Source organism: Nicotiana attenuata, chromosome 11 (genome assembly GCF_001879085.1).
Source record: "Nicotiana attenuata strain UT chromosome 11, NIATTr2, whole genome shotgun sequence".
Classification (NCBI taxonomy): Eukaryota; Viridiplantae; Streptophyta; class Magnoliopsida; order Solanales; family Solanaceae; genus Nicotiana; species Nicotiana attenuata.
Genome location: NC_031999.1, coordinates 9,002,077 through 9,025,932, shown reverse-complemented (window position 1 = coordinate 9,025,932; position 23,856 = coordinate 9,002,077). Strand labels below are relative to the sequence as shown.

General features: G+C 37.9%; 1 protein-coding gene across 5 annotated transcripts; it reads right to left on the bottom strand.

The window, feature by feature from the left end:
* On the bottom strand, window positions 1,182–19,538 carry LOC109234100. Of its 5 annotated transcripts, none has more exons than XR_002069131.1 (6): window positions 19,188–19,536; window positions 5,105–5,269; window positions 3,176–3,235; window positions 1,926–2,021; window positions 1,664–1,826; window positions 1,182–1,514 (listed from the first exon to the last, which is right to left on the bottom strand). XR_002069131.1 is itself a non-coding variant. In XM_019399945.1 (4 exons), exons 1-3 carry the CDS (start codon window positions 19,411–19,413, stop codon window positions 3,180–3,182), a joined length of 447 nt encoding a protein of 148 aa, XP_019255490.1. In that variant the 5' UTR covers window positions 19,414–19,536; the 3' UTR covers window positions 1,535–2,021; window positions 3,176–3,179. The 5 variants fall into 5 exon arrangements, 1 of the variants encoding a protein (XP_019255490.1); XR_002069132.1 differs by lacking the exon at window positions 1,182–1,514 and adding an exon at window positions 2,180–2,243 and having other exon boundaries at window positions 1,535–1,826; window positions 19,188–19,538; XR_002069130.1 differs by lacking the exon at window positions 1,182–1,514 and having other exon boundaries at window positions 1,535–1,826.

Sequence of the window (23,856 nt, the reverse complement as noted above, 5' to 3'; positions counted from 1 at the left end):
ACCAAAATTGAAGCAAAGATGTGGCATCATGTTAGTCTAGCTTCTTGTTGGACACCTATGCGTGTATATTCAACTTTCTTGGTTTTAAGTTGAACTAAAATGTTTGTTAAACTACCTCATAACAGTACTTTGGCGAAGGAATCTTATCATTACTAAACAAATGCAAAAAATGTACAAATAAAAAGAATGCTGTAAAGTATGTCGTTTTTTTTCCTTTTATTTTTCCTATTATAAAAATAAAATTAAAAAAGAAACACATTGCATTCATAAAAATCATCAGTTAATTGCTCTTAAGAATATAATTCGGAATAGGAGACGAGATGCCATCATTTTAATTATACAGTCATACCTCATTTCTATAACAACATTTTTATATAACAGTCATTCGTTATAAAAGCCAAATTTTTCTCGAAACTGATTTTTAAGTTATATTTTACCTCTAAAACAACTTTTTACCTATAACAGCAACAACCATATTTATAACAGAACGCTCTTTATAAAGTTACCCCTCTATAACAGCCATATAGAATCTTTATTACTAATAATAATTCTAGAAAAAGGCACACAATCTTTTGTATTAAAAAAAGTTTCTATCTTGCATAATCCAGATATAAGATTTGAAGATTTGCACTTGATATCTTTTCCATTGGACAAATTCCAAAAAAAATATTTAGATAGAAAATTTAAATATTAAGCTCTTAGACGATGTCTTCAAGGGAAAACTATTGGATACCTTTTTGCTGAAAATTTGGACACGAATCTTCGCCAATTCAAGCGTTATATCGCTATTAAGAGAATAAAAGTTGCGAAACAAGCTACAATTACAAAGTTCTTCCATTACTCTTGAAAGAATTTATTTTTCTAAGTAGCTTTTAAATGTCTACTTTAGAGTTTAAAACTTTATACGTTTAGTTATGAATTTATTAATAATGTATTAGCTTTTTCAATATTTAGTAGTGAAATATGCATAGCGTTTAAGATTTTAAATTTGAATAATTTTTTTTTATCTTTTATGTATAACATTAAAAAAGGAAAAATAATTGATTTTTGGATATATAACAGCCAAAAAATATTTAAACATCAAATGTTGTTATATGTGTATAATAACCATTCACTATAAAAGCCAAAAAATATCGGAACAAACAAGACTGTTATAGAGAGGAGTGACTGTAAATAAGCACTTAAGACGAAAAAAACAACTTAAGATATTAGATAATCTGTTACATAAAGAAGGGAATGCTAATTTGAGGGCAAAACAGCTACAATATTGCTTAAGGTAGGAGGAGAATAACGTCTAAAGTTTGATGTAAGAGGAAGAAATTGCTTTATAAGACAAAGTTGCAGGAGGAAAAATGATTGTAAATGCGCGGCAAACTAAAGTTGTATTGGAAATCTGCTTCAAAAAGACAATTGGCCATTGGTTCGGTTTCCGAGAACAGATAGCAGATTCATAACGTAAAGCAAGCAAGTAGTAGATGACCGTTGAATACTGCTAGGCGTGAAAGAACAAGCATCTGTAACATTCAACAATCTATCACGTTCAATTTTATGGTAACTCATTAAATAAATTAAGATATCCAAACTCTTCTAGATACACATTATACACTTTGGTGCTGTAATACGAAAATACACATCCAATGCAATGCAAAACAGTTAACAATACCTTTAAGAGCAGAATATATGAATAAGTTCAGAAAGATACACCCTTCAAATTGCACCTACAGGCCTACACTAGCTGAGCTGCTAACCAGTTGCCACACATTTTCCATGTTTCCCTTTCCTGGGCAACTCGGACATACTCTGGCGCAAGCTGAAAATGCACATTTCTGACAGGTAAAAGAACCATTCTCAAATCAGGGATAGCACGTATATCCAAAATTTCTCCGAAAGCCAGAATGTTATAATCTCAGACCATATTTTCATACCGTAAACTGAATCAGTTACAAATGCTTGCAATCAAAAGGAGATTTTACTGGCACTGAGAAAGCGATTTGAATCTTCTCCAGGCTCTTGATCATGAACTGCCCCAAAACAACCACATAGCAAATTAACGGATTTAGAAGTTCGTCAATGACATAAAACCAACAAACTTCTTTTTGGACATCATGAAAGCAATACTGAGAAAATTTAGCTCATCCAAAGGTTATCACATTTTGGGTCTTCTAATAATATTGCTTACTCTAATAATGCAATGCACCAACTTGCAAATGATTTGCACACCAAAGAATTGCAGCACCAAAACACTGAAACACAAGATAGAATGTATATATCAATTTACTTTTCCATATGATGCATACTGGGAAAGGTTGGTGATAGAAGGTAAGAAAATTCCGCTGACTATATAACGCACGAAAAAGTTTAAGCTAGAGGGCTCTACGTGCAGCCTGTTACTAGGTTTGGGTAATCACTTACCATGCGAAATATGCCCCTTTCTCAATATGCTTTTGGTATTCCTATTTTGGACCCTCATTGCCTTATTTTACATGTTAAACTTTTCACTTGGCAGAAATTATTGAGACGTTTACTTAGAATCAGAAATTACTGCTGAGTAGATAAGAACTAAGAAGGGAATGATTGTCCTTTTTGCCTTTTTAAGACAGGCATCAAAGAATGCAAAGTCAAGATTTGCCACTAACATTCTCCATAAAATACATGTTCTTCCATAAATGAAAAAAATAAGGGAAGATTGTGCGGATCACTTGCTTATCAACACTCAGCCATGTTTATCATGCCAGTTTCTGATGTTATCCTGAGGAGGAAAACTGTTGTAACTAAAGAAATCATATAACGCATTAGGATTGCGCGTTCTAGATCTGATAAAGAAATGAACCTTGGGCCTAACTCAACCCCAAAAGCCAGCTCAAAGGGTAAGGATTGCCCAAGACCATTTAAAGAGACCAAAGCCTCCATCCCACTACTGATGGACTCAACAGTCAAGATCAAATGCTCCCTTACCATGTTTATTTATTTTCTTATGAAATAAATAAACGTGGTAAGGAAACATTTAATATGACCCAATAAACCTCAACCACCTTTTTGCATGAAAGAGTAGGAAATAGTTCGCAAATTGACCTCCAATGAGAATTGTCTCCTTGATGTTAGCACTCATGCATATACAAAAGAAAGAACGTAGCATGTTCATCGAACACCAGAAATGGCAATTATAGGCAAATACCTCGTCAATGAAGACTGTTATGGTTCTCATGGTCTCGCCCACCATCCCCTGTTGACTTCTCTGCAAGAAAGATATAACAAGGTTTTAGTGAATGAAAATCTCCAGCCGACTCAGCTAAAATGCACAAACGAAAAGCAGATACTCTAATTTATATAGTAATTAAGGTATTAAGCATTTTAACTCAAACTACTTTACTCCTAATACCTTGAAACATTTAGTCCACCACAATATATTTCCCCTGCTGCCATAGACAACCCAGAGAGAGAGAGAGAGAGAGAGAGAGAGAGAGAGAGAGAGAGAGAGAGAGAGAGAGAGAACTGGACGCATTTCCTAATAAAAAAAATGCACGAAATAAAAGCCAATTTTTTCAGTTTCTCCGTCATTAACAGAATCAGGACAAGATTTTGGGACATGTGGAGTAATTTCTACATCACAAGCAAAAGTTCCACTGTGTTTGCTGGTTATTAGCCAAAAATAAATTAGAATGAGTTGACTATATATAATATACAACACTACAACAGATGTCTCAAACCACACAAGAGACGACGAATACCCATAGGATGCACTTCTTGAACATCAGAAAACGACATCAATATACAACAGGGGTGGATTTACATTGAGTGAAGCGGTGTCACGTGCTTCGTCGGAAAAATTAACTAAATATATGTGTAATGATATCTGAACATTTAAATTGAAAGAAATAAATTAGGTGACACCACTAGAGAAATAAGCAGTCTCCAGCGCAGCGGTAAAGACTGTAACCTTACTTCAAGAAGGTCGCGGGTTCGGTCCTTTGTGCTGAATAGTTTGGTTACTTTTTATTTTAGCAAATCAATTTAAAAATGGCTGGACTGGTCACCCCTTTGCAATATACTAGCCTGAGAACGAACATATCGTGCCTAAGTTCATCTTTACTTATTTCAGACAAAGGTAGCTTTTTGCTTAGCCTTTTTTTTCTGAAATATTTTTTCACTTTTTTTGTCTTTCTTTTTTGAACATTAAAATGACGTCAACGCATTTAATTTGCTTTTTATTTATACAATATTATAATGATTTATTTATGTGTTCATTTATTTAAATGTGACACCGCTTGCGAAAAGTTTTGTGTACGCCATTGATATACAATTTCATACATCCATGCCTACTAGAGATAGAAAAAGACCCACAGTATCACAGAGTGAATGTTAAAACCATTGTCAACCTAAACCACATCAATAACGCAACACCATGCATCCATGAGTAGCAGAAACAAGATGCTAATGAAGAAGAAGAAAACCCATTACTATTTCCCCCCAAGATCATCATAGTGAAATCCCCCAAGTTACGAACCCTCCAGACACACCACTTCTTCTATTTCACAATTCTCTTTGTTTCAATTTATATGACACTCTTCCCATTTTGCGATATTTCAAAATGGTTTAACACCATTCCATTCATAATATTCTATATAACATCCAAAAATTTAAATTTAGTTCAATATTCAAATTTTTAACTTTCATTTAATTTGTTTTGTCAAATTAAGTCTTCAACCATTATTTTAGGTATTTTCTTCTTTTTACCATTGTATAAAATGCAAAGGAGGAAATATTTTTCCCACAGCTAGAGTGGATAAGATTCCTTTAAACCTTAACTATGTGTATGAGAAAAATTAACTCTCCCATGGAAAATTAAATTTCCACGACGAGTTCTAGAATTACTGTTTCATAGAACTTTCATATACAATGACTTGGCTATAATAAAAAGTTCATGTACTTTACCAGTTTACAAAGATAAATCTTGTACATAAAACTATTTTTGAAAAATTACACAAGTAAAGCATTCATACAGGAGGGCAAAGTATCAATCAAGATAAAGAATAAAACCTGCGTACATCCTATTTGAATTGTCATGAAAAAGCTTGACACTATGTATCATGAAAAATAATTGTACCGTGTATCAAGCCAGCAGATAATTTGTGATCGATATTATCAAGACGCCTTTGTATAGACTTCAAAAGTGAATTCAATGATGTAATTCTTTTCCTAACACCAGAAATTCTAGCAGCATGCTGCATAATAAAAGGCAATGGGGCATCCTCCAGCAGTTTGTCAAGCTCTGCAGATATAGATGATTGGTTACTACATACATTAACAGAAGGTGCAAGCAGGACCATGAAATAACAAGAAAAGCAATTCAAAGAAACAGAATCTTCAAACGCCACATTTACCAACCTGAATCCCTATTCTTAATAGCCCTTTTATGTTTCAAATATTATATTGTACGATGCTTTCCTACATCTATAATCTTGTGATAGTTAGTGAATCCATGTTCAATTAATTAGTATTGATGAAATTCCCAGGGTATGGGGCTGAACTTCTATTCTGTCTGATTACTGTTTCCCTGTACTTTTCTCAGAACTTCTCTATTGTATGGCTCTTAGCGACATCACCCTCCTCTAGAGAGATCATTTTGTATCTAACAGTTCAAAAAGGAGATCATTTAGGATTGATATTCATTTTAATATCTCCAATAGATCTATATTCATTTTAATATTTCCCTTGGTGTCAAACCTTTCATAGGCAAAAAATGGTTAACAGCACTGGATCTGTCCAAGAAATAGTAACACTGGAAATGAACTAGAGTATCAGATAGACATAAGTCCTCTCAAGTAAAACTCCTAAGTTACAATGACGAGGTGGCTGAAAGTGCAAGAAGAACTGTCACGGGGAATATATCAACAGTGTCAAGCGATCATGTCCTTGCAACTGGATCTAAGCGTTGGTTAACTAAGCATCCCGTAGTAAGAGAAGTAGTTATGGACTATCCCTATGGGGGTGGGTGAAGGGAGAGCCCTATTTGAGGGAAAAATAAACTATTTGATTAACTCAGATTACCCTTCTTAGAATTAGAACCCATTGAGCAGGTTTCAGCACTCAGCCCAGCAAGGGAGAGTGGTCAAGTGGTTAAAAGCAGCAGACTGTAAATCCTTGTAGCATTTACTTTATGCTACAGCTTTTTAGTTAACATAACAAAAAGCTAGGAACATTAAACTCTGTACCACCCTCTAAACCTTGTCACCTTAGATTTTGTTGCAAGCCGAGTTGCAGCACAGTTATCCTCATATAGAAGATGACCTAACAAATTCAAACAAACAAGACTAGCCCAGCACACAGAGAAAGGTTTTCCAAGAAACTGTCTCAGATATCTACTCGAACAAAAGTTGATGCTATTTTGTTCTTCTGGAACGATAAGTAACAATCCATGAAATAGTATAATCATCCAAGACCTAGACACAGTTGATGTGGACAAACGGATTTCTATTATTGCAATTGCATGCGGCTATCAATAATCAGGTGCAAAAGAGAAAAACAACATGTCTTCTTTTCCTAGAGAGCACGAAAGCCTCATTGTACAATAAATGAAGAGGAGATACACGAAAGAGCTAAAAGAAATTTGAGAAAATTTTCATGTATACAAAAATTGGGGTAAGATCCACCGAAGTGGGTAGCCTTAACCGGATGTGTGCGATAACAGGTAAAGCCCGAAGGCTGTTCCCGTCCATCTCTCCTTTCTACGAACACGGAAAGAGCTAAAAGAAATTTCAAGCTTTCTCAAACTCTTTTTTTGGGGCACAGACTGAAATATAGTCCACTAAGTTATTGATTGTTCACAATGTATGGAATAAAGAGGAACCTTTTTCCTAAGCAACTATCTGATGAAATTTCCGGGAATCTGAATCTACGAAAACAATGTGTGTTTCCTATTGCTCTTTTTATATGCGTCTTTTCCTGTTGCTCTCTTGTAATTTTCTTTGAAGCTTTAAGGTTTAACGAGAACTTACAATAGCATAACGCAATAGCGAAGGAGTTCACTTAACTGAAGAAAGCAATTTGGATCTACATGTCACAATAAAGAAGTACAAGAACAACAACTACATACCCAGTATTATCCCACACAGTGGCCGTCGGGTCTGGGGAGGGTAATGTGTACGCAAACCTTACCCCTACCTTGTGAGGATAGAGAGGTTGTTTCCAATAGACCCTCGGCTCAGCTCAGGAAAGCATAAGCACCACATTAATGAAAATATAGACAAGAAGGGACGGTACCAAAAAGCCATATAAAAGCAAAATAAAAACAACAAGACAGTAAGATGATCAACAATGAAAGAAAACACCGCTTAGTCATAAAAACCTACTACCAACAGAAAGCGAGACTGCGTGCTAGCTAATACTACTGTAATGAACACTCTAGACTACCTACTCTACTACCCTAATCCTCGACCTCCATACCTTCCTATCAAGGGTCATGTCCTCGGTCAGCTGAAGTTGCGCCGTGTATTGCCTAATCACCTCTCTCACCTTTCTTTGGCCTACCTCTACCTCTCCATAGGCCCTCCGATGTCAGCCTCTCACACCTCCTCACCGGGGCGTCTGTGCTTCTCCTCCTCACATGACCAAACCACCTAAGCCGCGCTTCCCGCATCTTATCCTCACTAGGGGCCACACCCACCTTGTCGCGAATAACCTTATTCCTGATCCTATCTAACCTGGTGTGCCTGCACATCCATCTCAACATCCTCATCTCTACTACCTTCATCTTCTGGACATGAACGATCTTGACTGGCCAACACTTAGCCCCATACAACATCGTTGGCCTGACCACCACTCTGTAGAACATACCCTTAAGTTTCGGTGGCACCTTCTTGTCACACAAAACACCGGAAGAGAGTCTCCGTTTCATCCATCCCGCCTCAATATGATGTGCGACATCTTCATCAATCTCTCCATCCCCCTGAATAATAGACCCAAGGTACTTAAAACTCCCTCTCCTATGGATGACCTGCGAGTCCAGCCTCACCTCCCCTTCCCCTCCTTGAGTCTCGCCACTGAACTTACCTGCTATCTCCCACTAGCAATAAAAAGTGATTCATTTCTTTTAATTTTTATTTTATACATGAGGGGGTGTTGTTTGGGTAGCTTGTGTTCATCTTGTCTATTCCTTTTAACAACATGCTACTTTGCACAAGCAGGGGTTTTTGGGTGAGCCTGCATGTCATGTTGGAGCTGGATTTGTCACTCTTTATGCCTCGATCACTAAGCCACCTAGTTCGGACACCCACTTTAGTGAAAATAATTTGGAGTCTTTCAAAGATGTACCATAATAAGAGTGCAGTTTTTGACTGCAAAGCTTCATGCTTTATATTCAGCAACAAGTGCGAACAAGAAGGAGTTCGCTTAGCCTAATCTATATTATTATAAAGTGGGAAGCCCTTAACTAGAAACTTAAATTACTAGAATACCCTTTTTAAAATCTAATTGTCCAACGTATAAATTAAAACAAAACTTCTCATTGGAAAAGGTGCCTTAATATGCCTCGTAACAAATTCTCATTCGAAAAGGTGTCTTATGATGCCTTGGGTTTTTCAAAATGAAACAAAGGGAATAATTTGGAAAAAAAACTTAAAGTTTAGAAAAAACAAAGATAACTAAAGAAGCGGTGCAAATATACGATTAAAAGATATGGTGAAGGCTAAATTCATTTGCTATAGAATTCTGAATATTTTTCTAATCAAAAAAATTGTGGTGTCTTTAAGTCTAAGAAGTTCTGAAAATCATATTATTTTCATACAACATGACAAAGATATAATGATTCAGAATCAAGGATGAATAACTTTATGAAGAAAACTAAGTCAACAATCATGTGTATTTAGTTATAGTAATCATAATTTTAACATGATTTTTCTTTTCTTCTTTTCACTCCTTAATCTTTTGGTTTCTTCTCTTAAGATTGCAGATAAGAAAACAAATTAACGGAGGAGTCCATCATACATCAAATATTTTTCCCTCGATCGATCGGTAAGCTAATTTCCTCCATATACAACAGTGCATATTATTTTTTTCATGTTAGTAACTTTGTATTGTTATCATTATTGAAGAACTTTTATTATTTGGTATGCATCGAAGTACGACTCTATTTCTTTTTCTTTTTACCTTGCATATATGTTGGTTTAGTTTAGTATGTACTACCATAATAAAGTTTCTGATTTAGTTTTCTCCTATTGTCTATTTTGGATCAAAAATAAAAAATGACTATAATCTATAAGCTCTGTGGGGTATTTTTTCATGCATTTGTTCACATGACAGAAAGAGAGATCAAAATTACCATTTAATATATATATATATATATATATATATATATATATATATATATATATAGAGAGAGAGAGAGAGAGAGAGAGAGAGAGAGAGAGAGAGTACTAAATATGTTTAGAAATGAAAATACAAAAATTATGAAAAATTAACAAACTTTAGAAAGATATGTGCAACTCTAAAAAAACTTAACGGCAAAAGAAGGATAAGATACCTTGATTAATAGTATGTACTATATCTTTGTCAGGCAAATCTTACAATAGGATAGTTTCTATAATTAACCTTTTGTTTATTTTTTTTAAATGAAAAACATTTTATGAAAAATAAAGTTAAGTTATTACAATAAAGGAGTTACAAGAAATGTCTATTGGTGAACTGGAACCTAGGAATATATTATATGAGTGATTCTTAATTAAAATAACCACAACAAATAAAAAAATATTTATAATTAAAAAGTGAATTGATTAACAAACTATTATATTATAAATTAGTGCAAAAATAGAAAGAAAAAAAAACATTAAAGCACTTGGCATTTTAAGCGAAAAACAGAAAGAGGACTTTTGTAATAAATACAAAGAAATCTAATGTATGAAAGAAAAAAATAAAACAAAATAAAAATATTTGAATAAAATATTTTTAGAAATAAACACAGAGAGTATTTTTGTAATTTATTTCTCTTAATTTTTTTTAAGAAATACAAACAATTAAAATAATTTTTCGAATCAAACTGGATTTACTTTATAAGGTTCCAATCTAAGAGACACACGAAAATTAAAACATTGATATTGATATATTTTTTATATTTTCACTTCTTAGACGATAGTATTAAGATAGTCCTTTAAAAATCTACCAACTAATAGTAATTTAATAACAATCATAGACTCTTGTATCCATAAATCATAATATTTGAATGCATAATTATATGCTTGGATAGAGAAAGAAAGCTTTCATTAAAACAAAGAAAAAGTAAATTAATCAAAATGTAGTGGTTATATTCTGGACATCTTTATTTGAGGGCAAAGAGAGAATGAGCAACATCTCACTACAACAACATTCAGGGAATCCACATCAAATTCCTCCCAAATCCCCTGACAAAATTACACCAACAATCACTACTACTCATTCTTACAAAGATAAACTGATTCAAGGGGAAATCTTCACTACTGCCTCCCAATCAATACTAAGGACCTCATCACCTACTATGGACATCCACAATCTCCTGATTTGGAAGCCACTACCCCAGAGGATTTGTCCAACAACATGAAGCACATAATACTGACTGAGGATGATAGACAACGAATGTACAACCCTTGGAAGTACTCTCTCATCATAAAACTCATGGGTAAACGGTTAGTTCATCACTACTTAAAGAGGAAAACCCAGGAGCTATGGAAGATAGATGAAAACTTCCCACTAATAGATCTTGGGGAAGACTACTACACGGTCAAATTGGCTAAGGAGGAAAGCATGACTAGAATACTACATGATGGACCTTGGTTCATCAATGGTTTTTTCCTGTTAGTGCAAAAATGGGTGCCTAATTTTATAGCCACTAAGGCATATCAAAGTTATACTACAGCATGGGTAAGATTACCACAACTCCCCACGGAATTTTATGATGGCATAATCCTAACAAAAATTGGAAACTGCATTGGCAAACTACTTAAAGTGGATGCATGCACATTGGCCACGCTAAGAGGAAGATATGCGAGGCTTTGTGTGGAATTACCTTTGGAGCAGCCAATGCAAAACTTTATAATGATTGGCCATCACAAACAACCTATATTCTATGAAGGACAAGATTTTTTGTGTTGTCTGTGGAAGGCTGGGGCACTCAAGCAGAATCTGCTCCTATAGGACTACACCAATCAGCCATAATGGGGGTCCATTACCATTGGAGACACTACAACCTAAGGATGACATTACACAGGAGTGGATGACAGTCTTTTTCCCCAGGAAAAATAAATCTACAGCAGCCAATCAGTCCACGGCTAAGGCTAGTTCCTCGATCGCACCAGGTATTAAAGTTCGCATGTATGATGCCTTGTCAGGTAAGTATTTAAATACGCAGCCTTTGAGCTATGTTAATAAACAACTGCTCACTAACCCTAACGCAGCTTACCCTAATGTTACAATTGACCAATGTGATGAAGAAAAAACTGTAGCCAATGAACTTGCTGGAAAACCATCCAATGGAAAGGAAGGTGGTTTTGCTAATCACCCTCTGGAGCACATTGTTTTGGAAAATGCAATAAAAAAATTAAATCAAAACACCCCTAATTTGCATGACAAGATGAAAGCTAACACTACAAGGGTCCAAAATGTGTCTCAACCTCCTAAGTGCAATAATACCCGAAATCTTTTGTCCAACAAAATGGATTTGGACATAACACACCCTCTAACCAATCGGATAGGCCAAGACATCATTAACTCTACTAACAATAATCACCACTCTCTTAATAACAACCACTCAAATAACGAAGGCCTCCCTACTCACATTCACCATGCAAAATCCATCCCCAGCGCCCAATCTTCCATGCACACATGGACATAGAGGATAGACAAGTGGCGGAGGGCATATCCATGCCAGATTTGGATATAACCCTCACGCAATCCCTCCCCATTCCTACACAAGTAGAGGAAATCATTACAATCCCTACCCCCTAGAAGTTAGCTCACTTATAATACACGATCATACCAACAATGCCAAGACCACCACTTACATTAAGAAGGAGATACCGGCTGGTACAATTAATCCATCTCTCTCGGAACCAAATCATGAACAATATGCCACCACTACCTCCTCACTTTCCCTCAAATCCTGTAATATACGCCCAACCCCCGTGTCCACCCAACCATGTACCACAATCATGGGTGGAACTGGATCTTCAGGGGCATGCAGTCTCTTTCAACTTGGAAATCAACGGTCAGGAGTCGATCCTAATACTTCAAAACACACACTACCTTGCACAACTAATCTCCGAAAGGATGAGCCTAGCCATGAACAACTATGTCAACCAAATGTGGATGAACAATATTCTCCAACCTCTAGCACCCTCCTTGAACCAGAATCTAGTGCACACCATGCAACAAATGTGGAACCCACCCAACAACTCCAACCAACCCCTCCCACGGAATCCACCTCTCAACCTCCCCTACTTTGCACCGGAGGATATGATGCTTCTAAACCCCATCTTCACACGGTGGAACTCCCCAACACATGCAAGACCAGCAACAAGGTCCACAACCAGACCCAATCAAAGATCAAGCTCCAGTTCAAAACATGCAAAACCAGGAAGGGCTACAAGAGGAAGAAGAGAAAAGGATGACTTTCCTCACTTGGGGGAACTAGCGGTAGCTTTTTCAAACCTAAGCGAGGTAAAAATACTCATCTTTAAGGAGATGCTAGACAGGAAGTCTATCAACTGCCCAGCGACACTTTACAAGTGCTCCTTGGACATTCGCCCACCACAGGACCCCACTGTGGGGAAGCATGTGGTGATACTGATTCCCTCCATAGGGAGGAATCCGAACAACATCCCAAACAATAACCATTCCATGTATCAACCAAACAATATCATAATTTGGAATGTGCGAGGAGCAAATAATGCCAACTTTAGGAGACACTTTCGTGAGCTTATGGATACCCATAGACCATGCCTAGTAGCTTTGTTGGAAACAAAAATGGAGAGTCATGTTTCAATCCTGGAAGATTTTCACTTCACTGAGATGATAGAGGTTCCTGCCATTGGGCAAGCTGGAGGTTTTGGTAATCCTGTGGAATCATGATGTGGTGACGGTTAACAACTTTACTAGGAATGGTCAAGTAATTCATGCCATGATAAAGGTAAGACCCAAAAACCTTACTTGGTTATTTACTACTGTTTATGCTAGCAATGATACAACTACTAGGCAATTGTTATGGGAAAACCTTAAACATATTTTTGATAAGTACAATGGACCTTGGTTAATCAGGGGTGACTTTAATGAAGTGGTAGACTCAGGGGATAAATTTGGGGGTAGGTTTATCAATCAAAAAAGAGCTAAGTCACTAATAAACTGCCTCAACTATTGTAAATTAGTGGACCTAGGGTTTAAGGGTTGTCAATACACTTGGTCCAATCATCGTAGGAAAAAATGGGGCCTAATCATGGATAGATTAGATAGGGTATATGATGATAGGCTATAATTGCATATTTTAGTCGCTTATTACACTCGAATCTACTGCACTTTAATTGAGTTTGCGCTTTAATTGCTAGTGTTTTGCACTAATTGTGTGTTTTATGCCTTGTAGGTGTGATTCCGAGCTATATAGATGTTATGGAATGAATTTAAGTGATTTTAAGCTTTTAAGTCTGAGTAAAAGCTCAAGGAATTAAGCCGGGATCGTGTTCGGGGGTCAAATTTGATAATTAAGTACGAACGAAGACTTGAGGAGGCATATTGCGCACTGTCTAGTAAAATAGACATAACTTTTTGCTCAGAACTCCATTTGGGCTCCACAATATATGGTTGGAAAGCTAACTCAAAGGGCTACAACTTTCATGTTTTACGTTTTTCCAAATTCCAAACGGAACAGGGTGAAAAACCGCGGTTTTGCCGCGACCGCGGCAGAACCGCGGCAGAACCGCGGTGGAAGGCATTTTCTGAAGAATGAAGAATCCGCGAGGGCGTTTGGCCGCGGTTCCACCGCGATCGCGGTGAAACCGCGGTGGGAAGCGTAAATTTCAGGGGCTAAAGTGTAAAACATGGGATTTTAAGTCCTAAACCCTATATAAAACAAAGGAGGCCGGCCTAGAACAAGAGGAGGACATATTTTGGACACAAATTAGACCTAAGGAGGCGGAGAGACACTACTTTAGGGTTAGACAACACCCTTGGAGGCAAGAACACATTGGGAGCAAGGCGGAGAATTCTTCTACAAGTTTTTCCTTCCTCTTCCTATTTCTCATTGTTGGTTATGACTTTTAGTATTGTAGTTTTACATACTATTATGAATAGCTAATTTGTTATCTAGAGTTTTGATAGAACCTTTTGTAGGATAAATTCTTGTTATGTTTTTATATAATTGAGCCATAGCTTTTCTCTATTTGTTCAACTACGTTTATATTGTGGTTGATTGAAGAGCTCTCAATTAGCTGTGCCTATTTAGTATGCATAACTCGGGAGAGAGTGCATAGTTAGGTAATTGTTGAACAACACCACTCCCAGAGTATATGAGGGATCAATCGAGGGTTTAAAGGCGGGATTAGGGATAACGAAGCCTTGGGTGCAATCTGAAGTGAGATGTATTAAAAGCCAGCTAGCGTAGCTCGGGAGAGTGCGTCTAGTAAATTGTCGTAATTACTCGGGAGAGATTTACGGTAATAAGAGTGCTCATGATCGGTAGAGAATACTTAGGCAAAATTATAGAAGACATAGCAGGAAGGATTCCGACAATTGGGGAAATCATAACTCTAGACCTCCTTAATCTTTTCTCTAACCCTCAGTATCGTTAGTTGTTAATTTACTATTTTAATTTGTTAGTTAAGTAGTTAAACACAAGAATCTTAATATCTATAGGTTAGGAATTGTTCAAGCTTGTCTTCTTGGTGATAGTGAACAGCTGTAGCTAAACCTTAGTTCTCTGTGGGATTCGACTCCGGACTTGTAAACCGGATTATATTTGCAGCGACCGCTTAGTCCTTTTTATAAGGCATAATTGGGCGTGATCAGTATACTCCAATTGTGAATGGTTACAAGCGTTTACAAATGTTACCGTAACGCATCTCCAAAAATTACACTCGGACCATAACCCTATCTTAGTTAACCTTAACAATAAAATCAATAATAACCATGCTAGGCCGTTTAGACTAGAAACCTTCTGGTGCTCACACCCAGACTTCCCTAGAGTTGTGTCGGATAGTTGGGTGAATAAGGATATAATTGAAGGGAGGGAGTCTTTTCAAAAAAATGTATTAGAATGGAAACAAATTACTTTTGGGAATATTTTTGCCAGGAAAAGAAGAATTTTAAAACGAATTAATGGTATTCAAAATTCTCCTAATTACCAAACTAGTCAGTACCTTAGAGACTTAGAGGTAACCCTTATTGAGGATTATGACTCCATCTTTAAATTAGAAGAGGACTATTGGAAATTACGTTCTAGGGTTAATTGGTTGAACGAAGGGGATCTAACCTTAGACGGAGAAATAATATTGTCTTCTTTAAAGACAACTTAGGAAATTGAATAAAGGACCAAACTGCCCTAATAAATTATGTATCCAATCACTTCTAAAATATTTTTACTACGTCTCATGAAAACTAACTGGTCAACTTTAAAATTGGACAAGGCAACCTTCTCAAAAATTGACCTGTCTAGCCTTGATAGCAAGTTAAAAAATCATGAGATTAGAAAAGCAGTTTTTTCCTTTAAACCAAACAAGGCACCTGGACCTGATGGTCTACACCCTTTTTTCTTCCAGAAATTCTGGCCAATACTAGGCAGTAAGGTCATAAATCTTTGCCAAAAAATCTTTGAGACAAGGGTTATGCCTCATGAAGTTAACAAAACATACTTATACTTAATCCCCAAATTCATTTATGCAAATCAATTAAAAAAATTTAGGCCTATCAGCCTATGCAACACTTTGTACAAGGTTCTCACCAAAGTCATTGCCAATCGCATCAAGCCCTTCCTAAAACACCTTATTAACAATCAACAAGCAAGCTTTATTAAAGATAGGCGAGCTAGTGATAATGCTATCATTATCCAAGAGGTGTTAAAACGTTTTAACGCCCATAAAAGAAAGCAAAACTGCATTCTAAAGCTTGACCTGGAAAAGGCTTTTGACAAATTAGAGTGGTCTTATGTTTAGAGAACTCTGAGATATTTTAACTTTCCTCCTAATATATCATTCCTAATCCTTAGTTGTATCACAACTAGTACAATCTCCATATTAGTAAATGGCAATAAAACTGAGGAATTTTCTCCCACAAGGGGCATTCGACAGGGTGACCCCATGTCTCCTTATCTTTTCAGCTTATGCATGGACATGTTATCAAAAAATATCGAACACCAAGTAGATATTCAAAATTGGGACCCCATTAAGCTTAATAAAAGATGTCCACCCCTGTCACACTTGTTCTTCGCAGACGACCTAACCTTAATGGGTCGAGCAAATACTAAAACTATCACAACAATGTGGAAAAGCATGGAGAGTTTTTGTTGCCTCTCCGGCTAAATGTCAACAAAGATAAATTAAAAAATATTAGTGTCAAAGTCATGTACTGATGAGGAAATAACAATGGCCATGAACACCTTTGACATAAAAATTAGTAAATCCTTTGGTACTTACCTAGGTTTTCCCATGCTTCAACACCACCCTAGGCATAAGGACTATCAACCCGTAATTAATAAAATGCGGGCAAGATTAAACAATTGGAATGCTAAGTGGCTAAGTATGGCGGAAAGGTGCACTTTAATAGCATGTACTCTCAACACTATTCCAAATCATGCAATTATCCCTACTTCCAAGTAAAACATTAAAGGAAATTGACAAGATCCAAAGAGACTTCCTATGGGGCACTACTAGAGACAAGAAAAAACTTCACCTAATTGGGTGAAACATGGTTACTAACACAAAGGAAGCTGGAGGCCTAGGCATCAAGAAAGCAAAATCTAAAAATTTAGCCCTACTAGTCAGCCTAGCATGGAGAATTCTTAATAATCCGTCATCCCTCTGGGCTCATGTTCTCATTAGTTTATATGGGCATATTAGTAGAACTGGTGATTGTTCTACCTGGAAAAGCCTATTAAAAAGGATGGACTATTTGTAAACAAGGAATTAGGTGGCCAGTCGACCAGCACTCGAACATGAATGTATGGGACACTAATTGGATCCCAAACTTCACCAACCTAAGGGATAATATTATTGGTCCCCTTACCTATAATAAGGATTGTTTAAAAATCAAAGATATTCGGGATAAAAATAAGTGGGACCTAACAAAAATCTCGTTTGAACTACCTCAAAGTATTATTACAAACATCAACTCATTAAGCCCAACTTCTCACCCTACACATGCCAACAACCTTTGGAGTATAAACCCTAGTGGGGTATTCACCACCACTTCTTGTTACAAATTATTTAATAAACAACTCTCCCTAAATGCTAATTTCAATTGGATCTGGGGTGCCAAGTGCCCGAGGAAAATCATGTTCTTCCTATGGAAGTGCTACCATAGACGTCTTCCCACTAGAGAATATCTTGGGAAAATTGGTATTAATATCGACACTAGATGCCCAATTTATAAAAACACAAATGAGTCCACAATCCACATCTTCTGGGAATGTACGGTTGCTCAATCCTTTTGGCAATCCATGGGGGTGGCCATCACTCAAAAAAGGCACACGGAACACTGGGTAGATTTTCTCCAAACTAGGAACCCTAAAAAAACCAATAAATTCATCACATGGGAAGAAACTTTCCCCTTCGCATTATGGGCTATCTGGCAAAGCAGAAATGAAAACAATGTGAATAATACTAGCAAGCACATTAACACGAACAAAGTTCTTAACCAAGCATTGGAATACCATCTGCTAACATCCAGGCCTACCACTAAAAATTTTAAATTCAATCTTAAAGTTAAGTGGCAGGCTCCTCCAAGGAATTGGTATAAGCTCAATTTTGATGGAGCCTTCAACAACAGCTGCCTCCATGGAGGAATCAGTGGAATAATTCGCAACAACAAAGGGGACTGGATACTGGGCTACTTCGAGAAGTATCCCACAACATCCCCTATTCAAGCAGAACTCCAAGCATTACGGCATGCACTTCAAATAATTATCAAGGAAAACATATTCCCAGTTGAAGTTGAAACAGATGCCACGGAGGTCATACGCTTCCTTCACGATGATTATACAACTTATAATGATTTAATTTATGAATGCAGGTGTCTAAGGGAGAAGGCAACCTAGCAAGGGGAGATCACAATGAAGCATAGCTTTCGTGAGGGGAACATGGTAGCACAACAGTTGGCAAAAGAAGCTCTAATGGCTCCTAGTTATAATAAACCTTGTTATTTTGTCCTACCTCCTATCTTTGTAATGGATGCCTATTGCAAGGATCAGGATGGCCATATGTATGTTAGATCGTGTTCTATGAATGTGTGTAGTAACTTAGCTGCATTAGGCAATGACAGTGCCTTAGAAGGCATAACTCTAGCCCCTCGAGGCGTTTGTACTAAAGACAATGCAATGGGTCACGTACCCTAGCTTGCTATTATTATTATTAATATGAGTACCTTTTCCCTTCAAAAAAAAATTCTTATAGTATTTCTTATAGATTAAAGATATATGACAATTTTCATTTTGTGTATTTCAATGGTGAGGAAAACAAAGATATCTTTTGTCGTTACCTGATCATTTTAGTATTTAAGAAGAGATAGCTTTCTAAGACAATTCAAACAAATACCTAAATCTTTATGGGTTATTTGTTCTTGCTAAAGCTAAAAAGGAAGAATGGTAACTTGTCAAATTGAAATAGTGAAATTATAAATCTTGAACAAATTTTAAGTTGAATGTATCGATCGAGATGATTGAAGACTTATCCGATAGTATTGGATTGGCTAAATAAGAATCAACAATCATCATTTTCTTGTACTTATACTTTTGTCTTCAACTTTTACTTTATAACTCCAATACAACTTTTATTATTATATTTATGTAATTTTTTTAATAACCATTGCATTTATTGAGATGGGAACGTGTGCCGAGAAACTAGTAAACAGTAAATGGATCCCCACTCCAGTTCTTACCACATAAAAAGGCACACTAATACACCTTAAAGAATAAACGCCAAAATTAAGTCCAGCGGTTATATTTAGAAGAAGGTGAAGAATGGTACCTCCAGTGAGACGATCGAGAGTGGATGAGAGCTGATCTTGACTACGAGAAGTGGCGGCAGCGCTGTCATCAAATTCCCGGATTATAGAAGAAATTATAGTAGAAAGCCCCTTCGCTAAGGCAGAATTTGATGTGTCGCTGTTGTCGTCATCGCCGTCGACGGCGACACTGGTCGGGTCATGCTCCGCCGTGTCGCACGGTTGTTTCTCTGGGACTTCGTTCGACATTGATTGAATTGTTAAGCGAGGGTCTTTTCTGGTAGTCCTCAGCAGGAATGGTCATCTTTTATAAATACTCCCCGTATTGGATATACTACTACTTTTCCCCTTTCTTTTTCTTGGCTCGACATTTCCGATTTTTGTTTTAAGTTTTCTACCTTTTGTTCCCAAGTCTTAACCAGTGTTACTAGTGTATGGGCTAAAATTACCATAATTATATGTGGACCAAGTCTACATTAAGGAGGCCTTCGAAGGCTGCCACGTGTCGTCAACGGGGTATAATAACTTGGCTTCCAAAGATCGATGTCATGAGAAAACAACATGTCGTCGACGAGGTCGAGGTGGCTCAACAGAAGATGAATACGAGGACGAGCATTCCCTTTATTAAAAGTAGTAATGCCTAGTTTTGTGATTATGGTTTCCCAAAGAATATTCCAGTGAATATTCCTCCCAACTGTACTGTTTAGGATTTTGTGGCCCATGTACTCTCATAAATAGAAAGATATGCGGTTATAGAGAGGATTTTTGGGACATTCATTGTAAAGAAAGAAGACATTGACATTCTCTAAAGATTCTTCCTTTATCATATACATACAAAGCTCATCTTTTCAACACATATTTATCTACCCTTTCTCCCACGATCCTTCCAAATGTTTCAAAGGCTTATTATTATCTATCCTTGTCAGAAGAATTATTGGGGAATCTCACCCTTTTTGGGTGACCTCCACTCATTTATTTACTTAAATGTCATTTATTATTATTTATTGTTATCTTCCATATCCTTGAATCATTGATCATATCATTATTGTTGTTATTTATTACTACTCAATAGCATGCGTGGGATCTCAATACGAAAATATTTGGTCTATCTTTAGGATATTAATATTGGCTAAGATTAACCCTACTTTATTATAAAATCTGATTGTATAAACCTAGATCTAAATTTTGGGTCATACAGTTTGACGCTGTATATGGGGATCTTCTCAGCAAATATTTTAGTTTCTATTTAGACCTGTAACTCACGTGACTTGCTAATCTAACAAGCCACAAAGTTTATCCTTTTTTTTCTATGCGTACAAAAATCTCCATGACAGGTGACCAAGGAAAAGGAATGAAGGCAACATATAATGTTCCCCTCAACTTCATGGGTGTAATCAACGAAGGCTATGACACCCAGGATGAGGAGGTAACGCCTACAGCCTCTCCCAAATGAGAAAGGTCGCCCGCACCTTTTTGCAGCACAACAATACCAAACGGGAAAGGGGCCTCCACGTCCACGGGAGAGGGGACGCCACCCGCTATGAAAAAGATCCTTGAAGCATGGCTAACTGATACTCTGGTTAGTGTGCTCAGTAAACAAGCCTCATGCATGACCACAGAAACCACAAGAGTCTATGCAGCACGAGGCAGGAATGAACAAGACGACTAATCAGACCCTCCGACTTCAGGTAAAACTCACACTATTACTGACAGTGCAGAAGACAGCATCCTCGCCGTCATGCTAAAAAGAATGGAAGAGATGGAAAATGAGAACAGGGCGCTCAGGGATCAAATGAAAGAGCACCAAGAACGGGTAGACAAAATACCAGGCGCTCCCAAATTATTACCAAAAATAGATGCCGACAGGTTTGTGGAACAGCCGTAGAGAGAAGAAGCGGCTCCACATGCCATACCAAAGACCTTCAAGAAGCCCCCATATCTCAGAATCTACGACGGGATGATCGATCCTGAAGATCATGTAACCCACTACATCACCACCGTGAAAGGCAACAACCTCACCAAAGAGCACGTATCCTCTGTCTTCCTGAAAAAGTTCGGTGAGACTCACTTGAGGGGCATTGACGTGGTACTCACAACTGCCAGCTTATTCCATAGAAATGCTCGAATATATGATCGATAAGTTCGTAATGACGCATGTCGAGGCCGAGAAAGCTGAGACAAGGGTGAACGATATCTTCGCCATCAAATAATCCCAGGAGAGGGATTGAGGGACTTCCTCACCCGATTCAACAGGGTGAGGATGACCTTGCCAAACGTCCCCGAAGGAATGGTCGTGGCAGCCTTTCAGAATGGGTTGAGTAGAGATGGTTCGAGGGCAACCAGAAAGCTACGGAGTCGCTTAATGAAGTACCCGCCGGCCACTTGAGACGAAATCGATAATGCCTACTGTGTTGAGGTCATAGCAGACGACAATGAACTCAATGGACCAACTCGACGACTCACCTCGGTACAATTCGAGCTCAGGAAAGAATGCATGGATAATACAAGGATAGACCATCCATTATCTCGGCCAGGTAGAGAACAAAACAAGCCCTATGTCAGGACACTTATTCCCTCCTTTTGTTATGAAGACGCCGTCTAGGCCGAGGTCAGGCACTCACAGAACGATCGAGGTATGTCCCACTTACTATCTGCTCACAATTTTTGTGTGTCACCTACAGAGATGGTCTACGGTCTTGAGAAGCTTGGAACAAAGGTAAAATGGACACCAAAGATGAGGTTCAACCCAGGCACCAGAAAATTTGACGTCCTCTACGAGTTCCACCAAGAATGTAGACACAAAATAAAAGATTGCATCGCTCTAAGACTGGAGGTAGCAAATTTGTTGCAGCAAGGGCATCTCAAGGAACTACTCAACAACAAAGGCAGGAACACTTTAGCGAGGGGTTGAGAACGCCCAGGTCCACTAAAGCCCGCATTAGCCAGCCTGACGGAACCTAGAGAAAACACAAAAGTAAGCACGATAACATAAACCAATTCGAGTGCGACGTCGACCAGAAGAAGGAAATTACCTATCGAGGGGAGGGCCGGTTTGAACTTCTAAAATAAGCTCGGGCAATCACAAATCCCCGCGATACAGGGGAGAATTTGCTTGATCCCAGTCGGCGAGATGCATCACCAACTAAAGAGGTCGACCGGTAGCTGTAGAAAAAGGAGGATTATTCGACAAGCTCGAAATGAACAAATATTTAAAAAGGTAGAATCAAGAGCACGAGCACTTACGAGTATGGTTCCAGGCCTTAGGGAAACCTGTAACATCGGCCACGATGGCCTCGATCTTTATGAAGAAATAGTCGAGCCAGAATTGCTGACTACCTTTATTATCCATTTTTACCACCAAACATTTGCCCCCTATCGAAGGTTCAACATTGTTCCTCGATAAAAGCTGGGCGCGAACAGATGCATCAAATGTCGCACCGTGAAGTCACGTCCAGTTCGGCAAACTTCGATGGTATTTTAATCACTTTATGAATGTAGGGAGCAAGTTGAGCAGCGCAAACTTTATAATGGCGGCAAAACTCCTCCACCAGCGAAAAGAGGGGGAATGAGTAGCCGATGGCGAACGAGTAGGCATAAAGAGCATAATACCCAGGACGATGGACGTGCACTTTGTCGTTATTAGCAGGAATTAGCTCCACATGGTCCGGAAGGCCAAACTTGGATTTGAATTCAGCCAAGCGCTTGGTCATCACCTCTGGTGGCTATTGAAGATCAGGTTTAGTATCAGGGTTACGGGGGATGATCTCCTCCACTGAAGGGAGAGCCTCCTCTTCAGCGGCCGTGATGGTATCTTCCCCATGAATGGGAAATACAAAAGCCAACAGAATGGGGTGGTTCTCCTCATTCATATCAAAAGGAATGTTCAACATGGCTATGGAAGCTAAGAAAAGTGAAGAGAGTAAAACTGGAAATATGAAGAACAGTTATGAAGCAAGAGAAGAAAATTCGAAGGAGAGTCTAAAGAATGTAAAGTTTGGGTTTTGGTAAAACAAGCCCTATTTATAAAGATGAAGCACCGAACCCGAAATGATTCATCATGATTAATACCAGAATCGAAACAGTAGAGCCAATTAGGGGCCGCGTGAATCGATGCGCGCGTCGGGAATAGGCGTCATTATGACGAATGACATCATGACATCACATTTTTTCCTTGATAAGATAGTTCCACTAAATCACCCGGGAAATTTAAGATTTGAGATATTCGGTCCACGAAATGCCATATCACCTATTTTTCACAACGACCACGACCGTTGTTATCCACTCATTGAACTCGCCCACAAGGACGACCTCAACAATCAGAGGGACTAACTGTATGGGCTAAAATTACCATAATTATATATGGACCAAGTCGACATTAAGGAGGCCTTCGAAGGCTACTACGTGTCGTCAATAGGATATAATGTGTCACGGCCCAAAATCCACTAGTATTGATGGCACCTAAACCAACCCGCTAGGTAAGCCAACTAATATCTATCCAGGAAATCACAAGCTATCGATGCACAACTGATACCGAGCGCTCAAGTGCGCATACGAATGCATGGAAGGAATTCAAAGGATTATGCTTCAAGCTGAATCAATGTCGCACGATAAGGAAAGAAATATGGGAAGTATATCCTAAATGTCCTGTAGCCTCTCAAAGATAGGTATGGACGTCATCATACCGATCTGCAA

Bases quoted from the DNA above. Each gene is read 5' to 3' on its own strand.
- LOC109234100 (XM_019399945.1), bottom strand. From the start codon at position 19,413: ATGTCGAACGAAGTCCCAGAGAAACAACCGTGCGACACGGCGGAGCAT. The intron at 5,270-19,187 runs GTACCATTCTTC...CTATATCTGCAG, and splicing joins TCTCGATCGTCTCACTGGAG to AGCTTGACAAACTGCTGGAG. The intron at 3,236-5,104 runs GTACAATTATTT...TCTTTCTTGCAG, and splicing joins ATCTGCTGGCTTGATACACG to AGAAGTCAACAGGGGATGGT.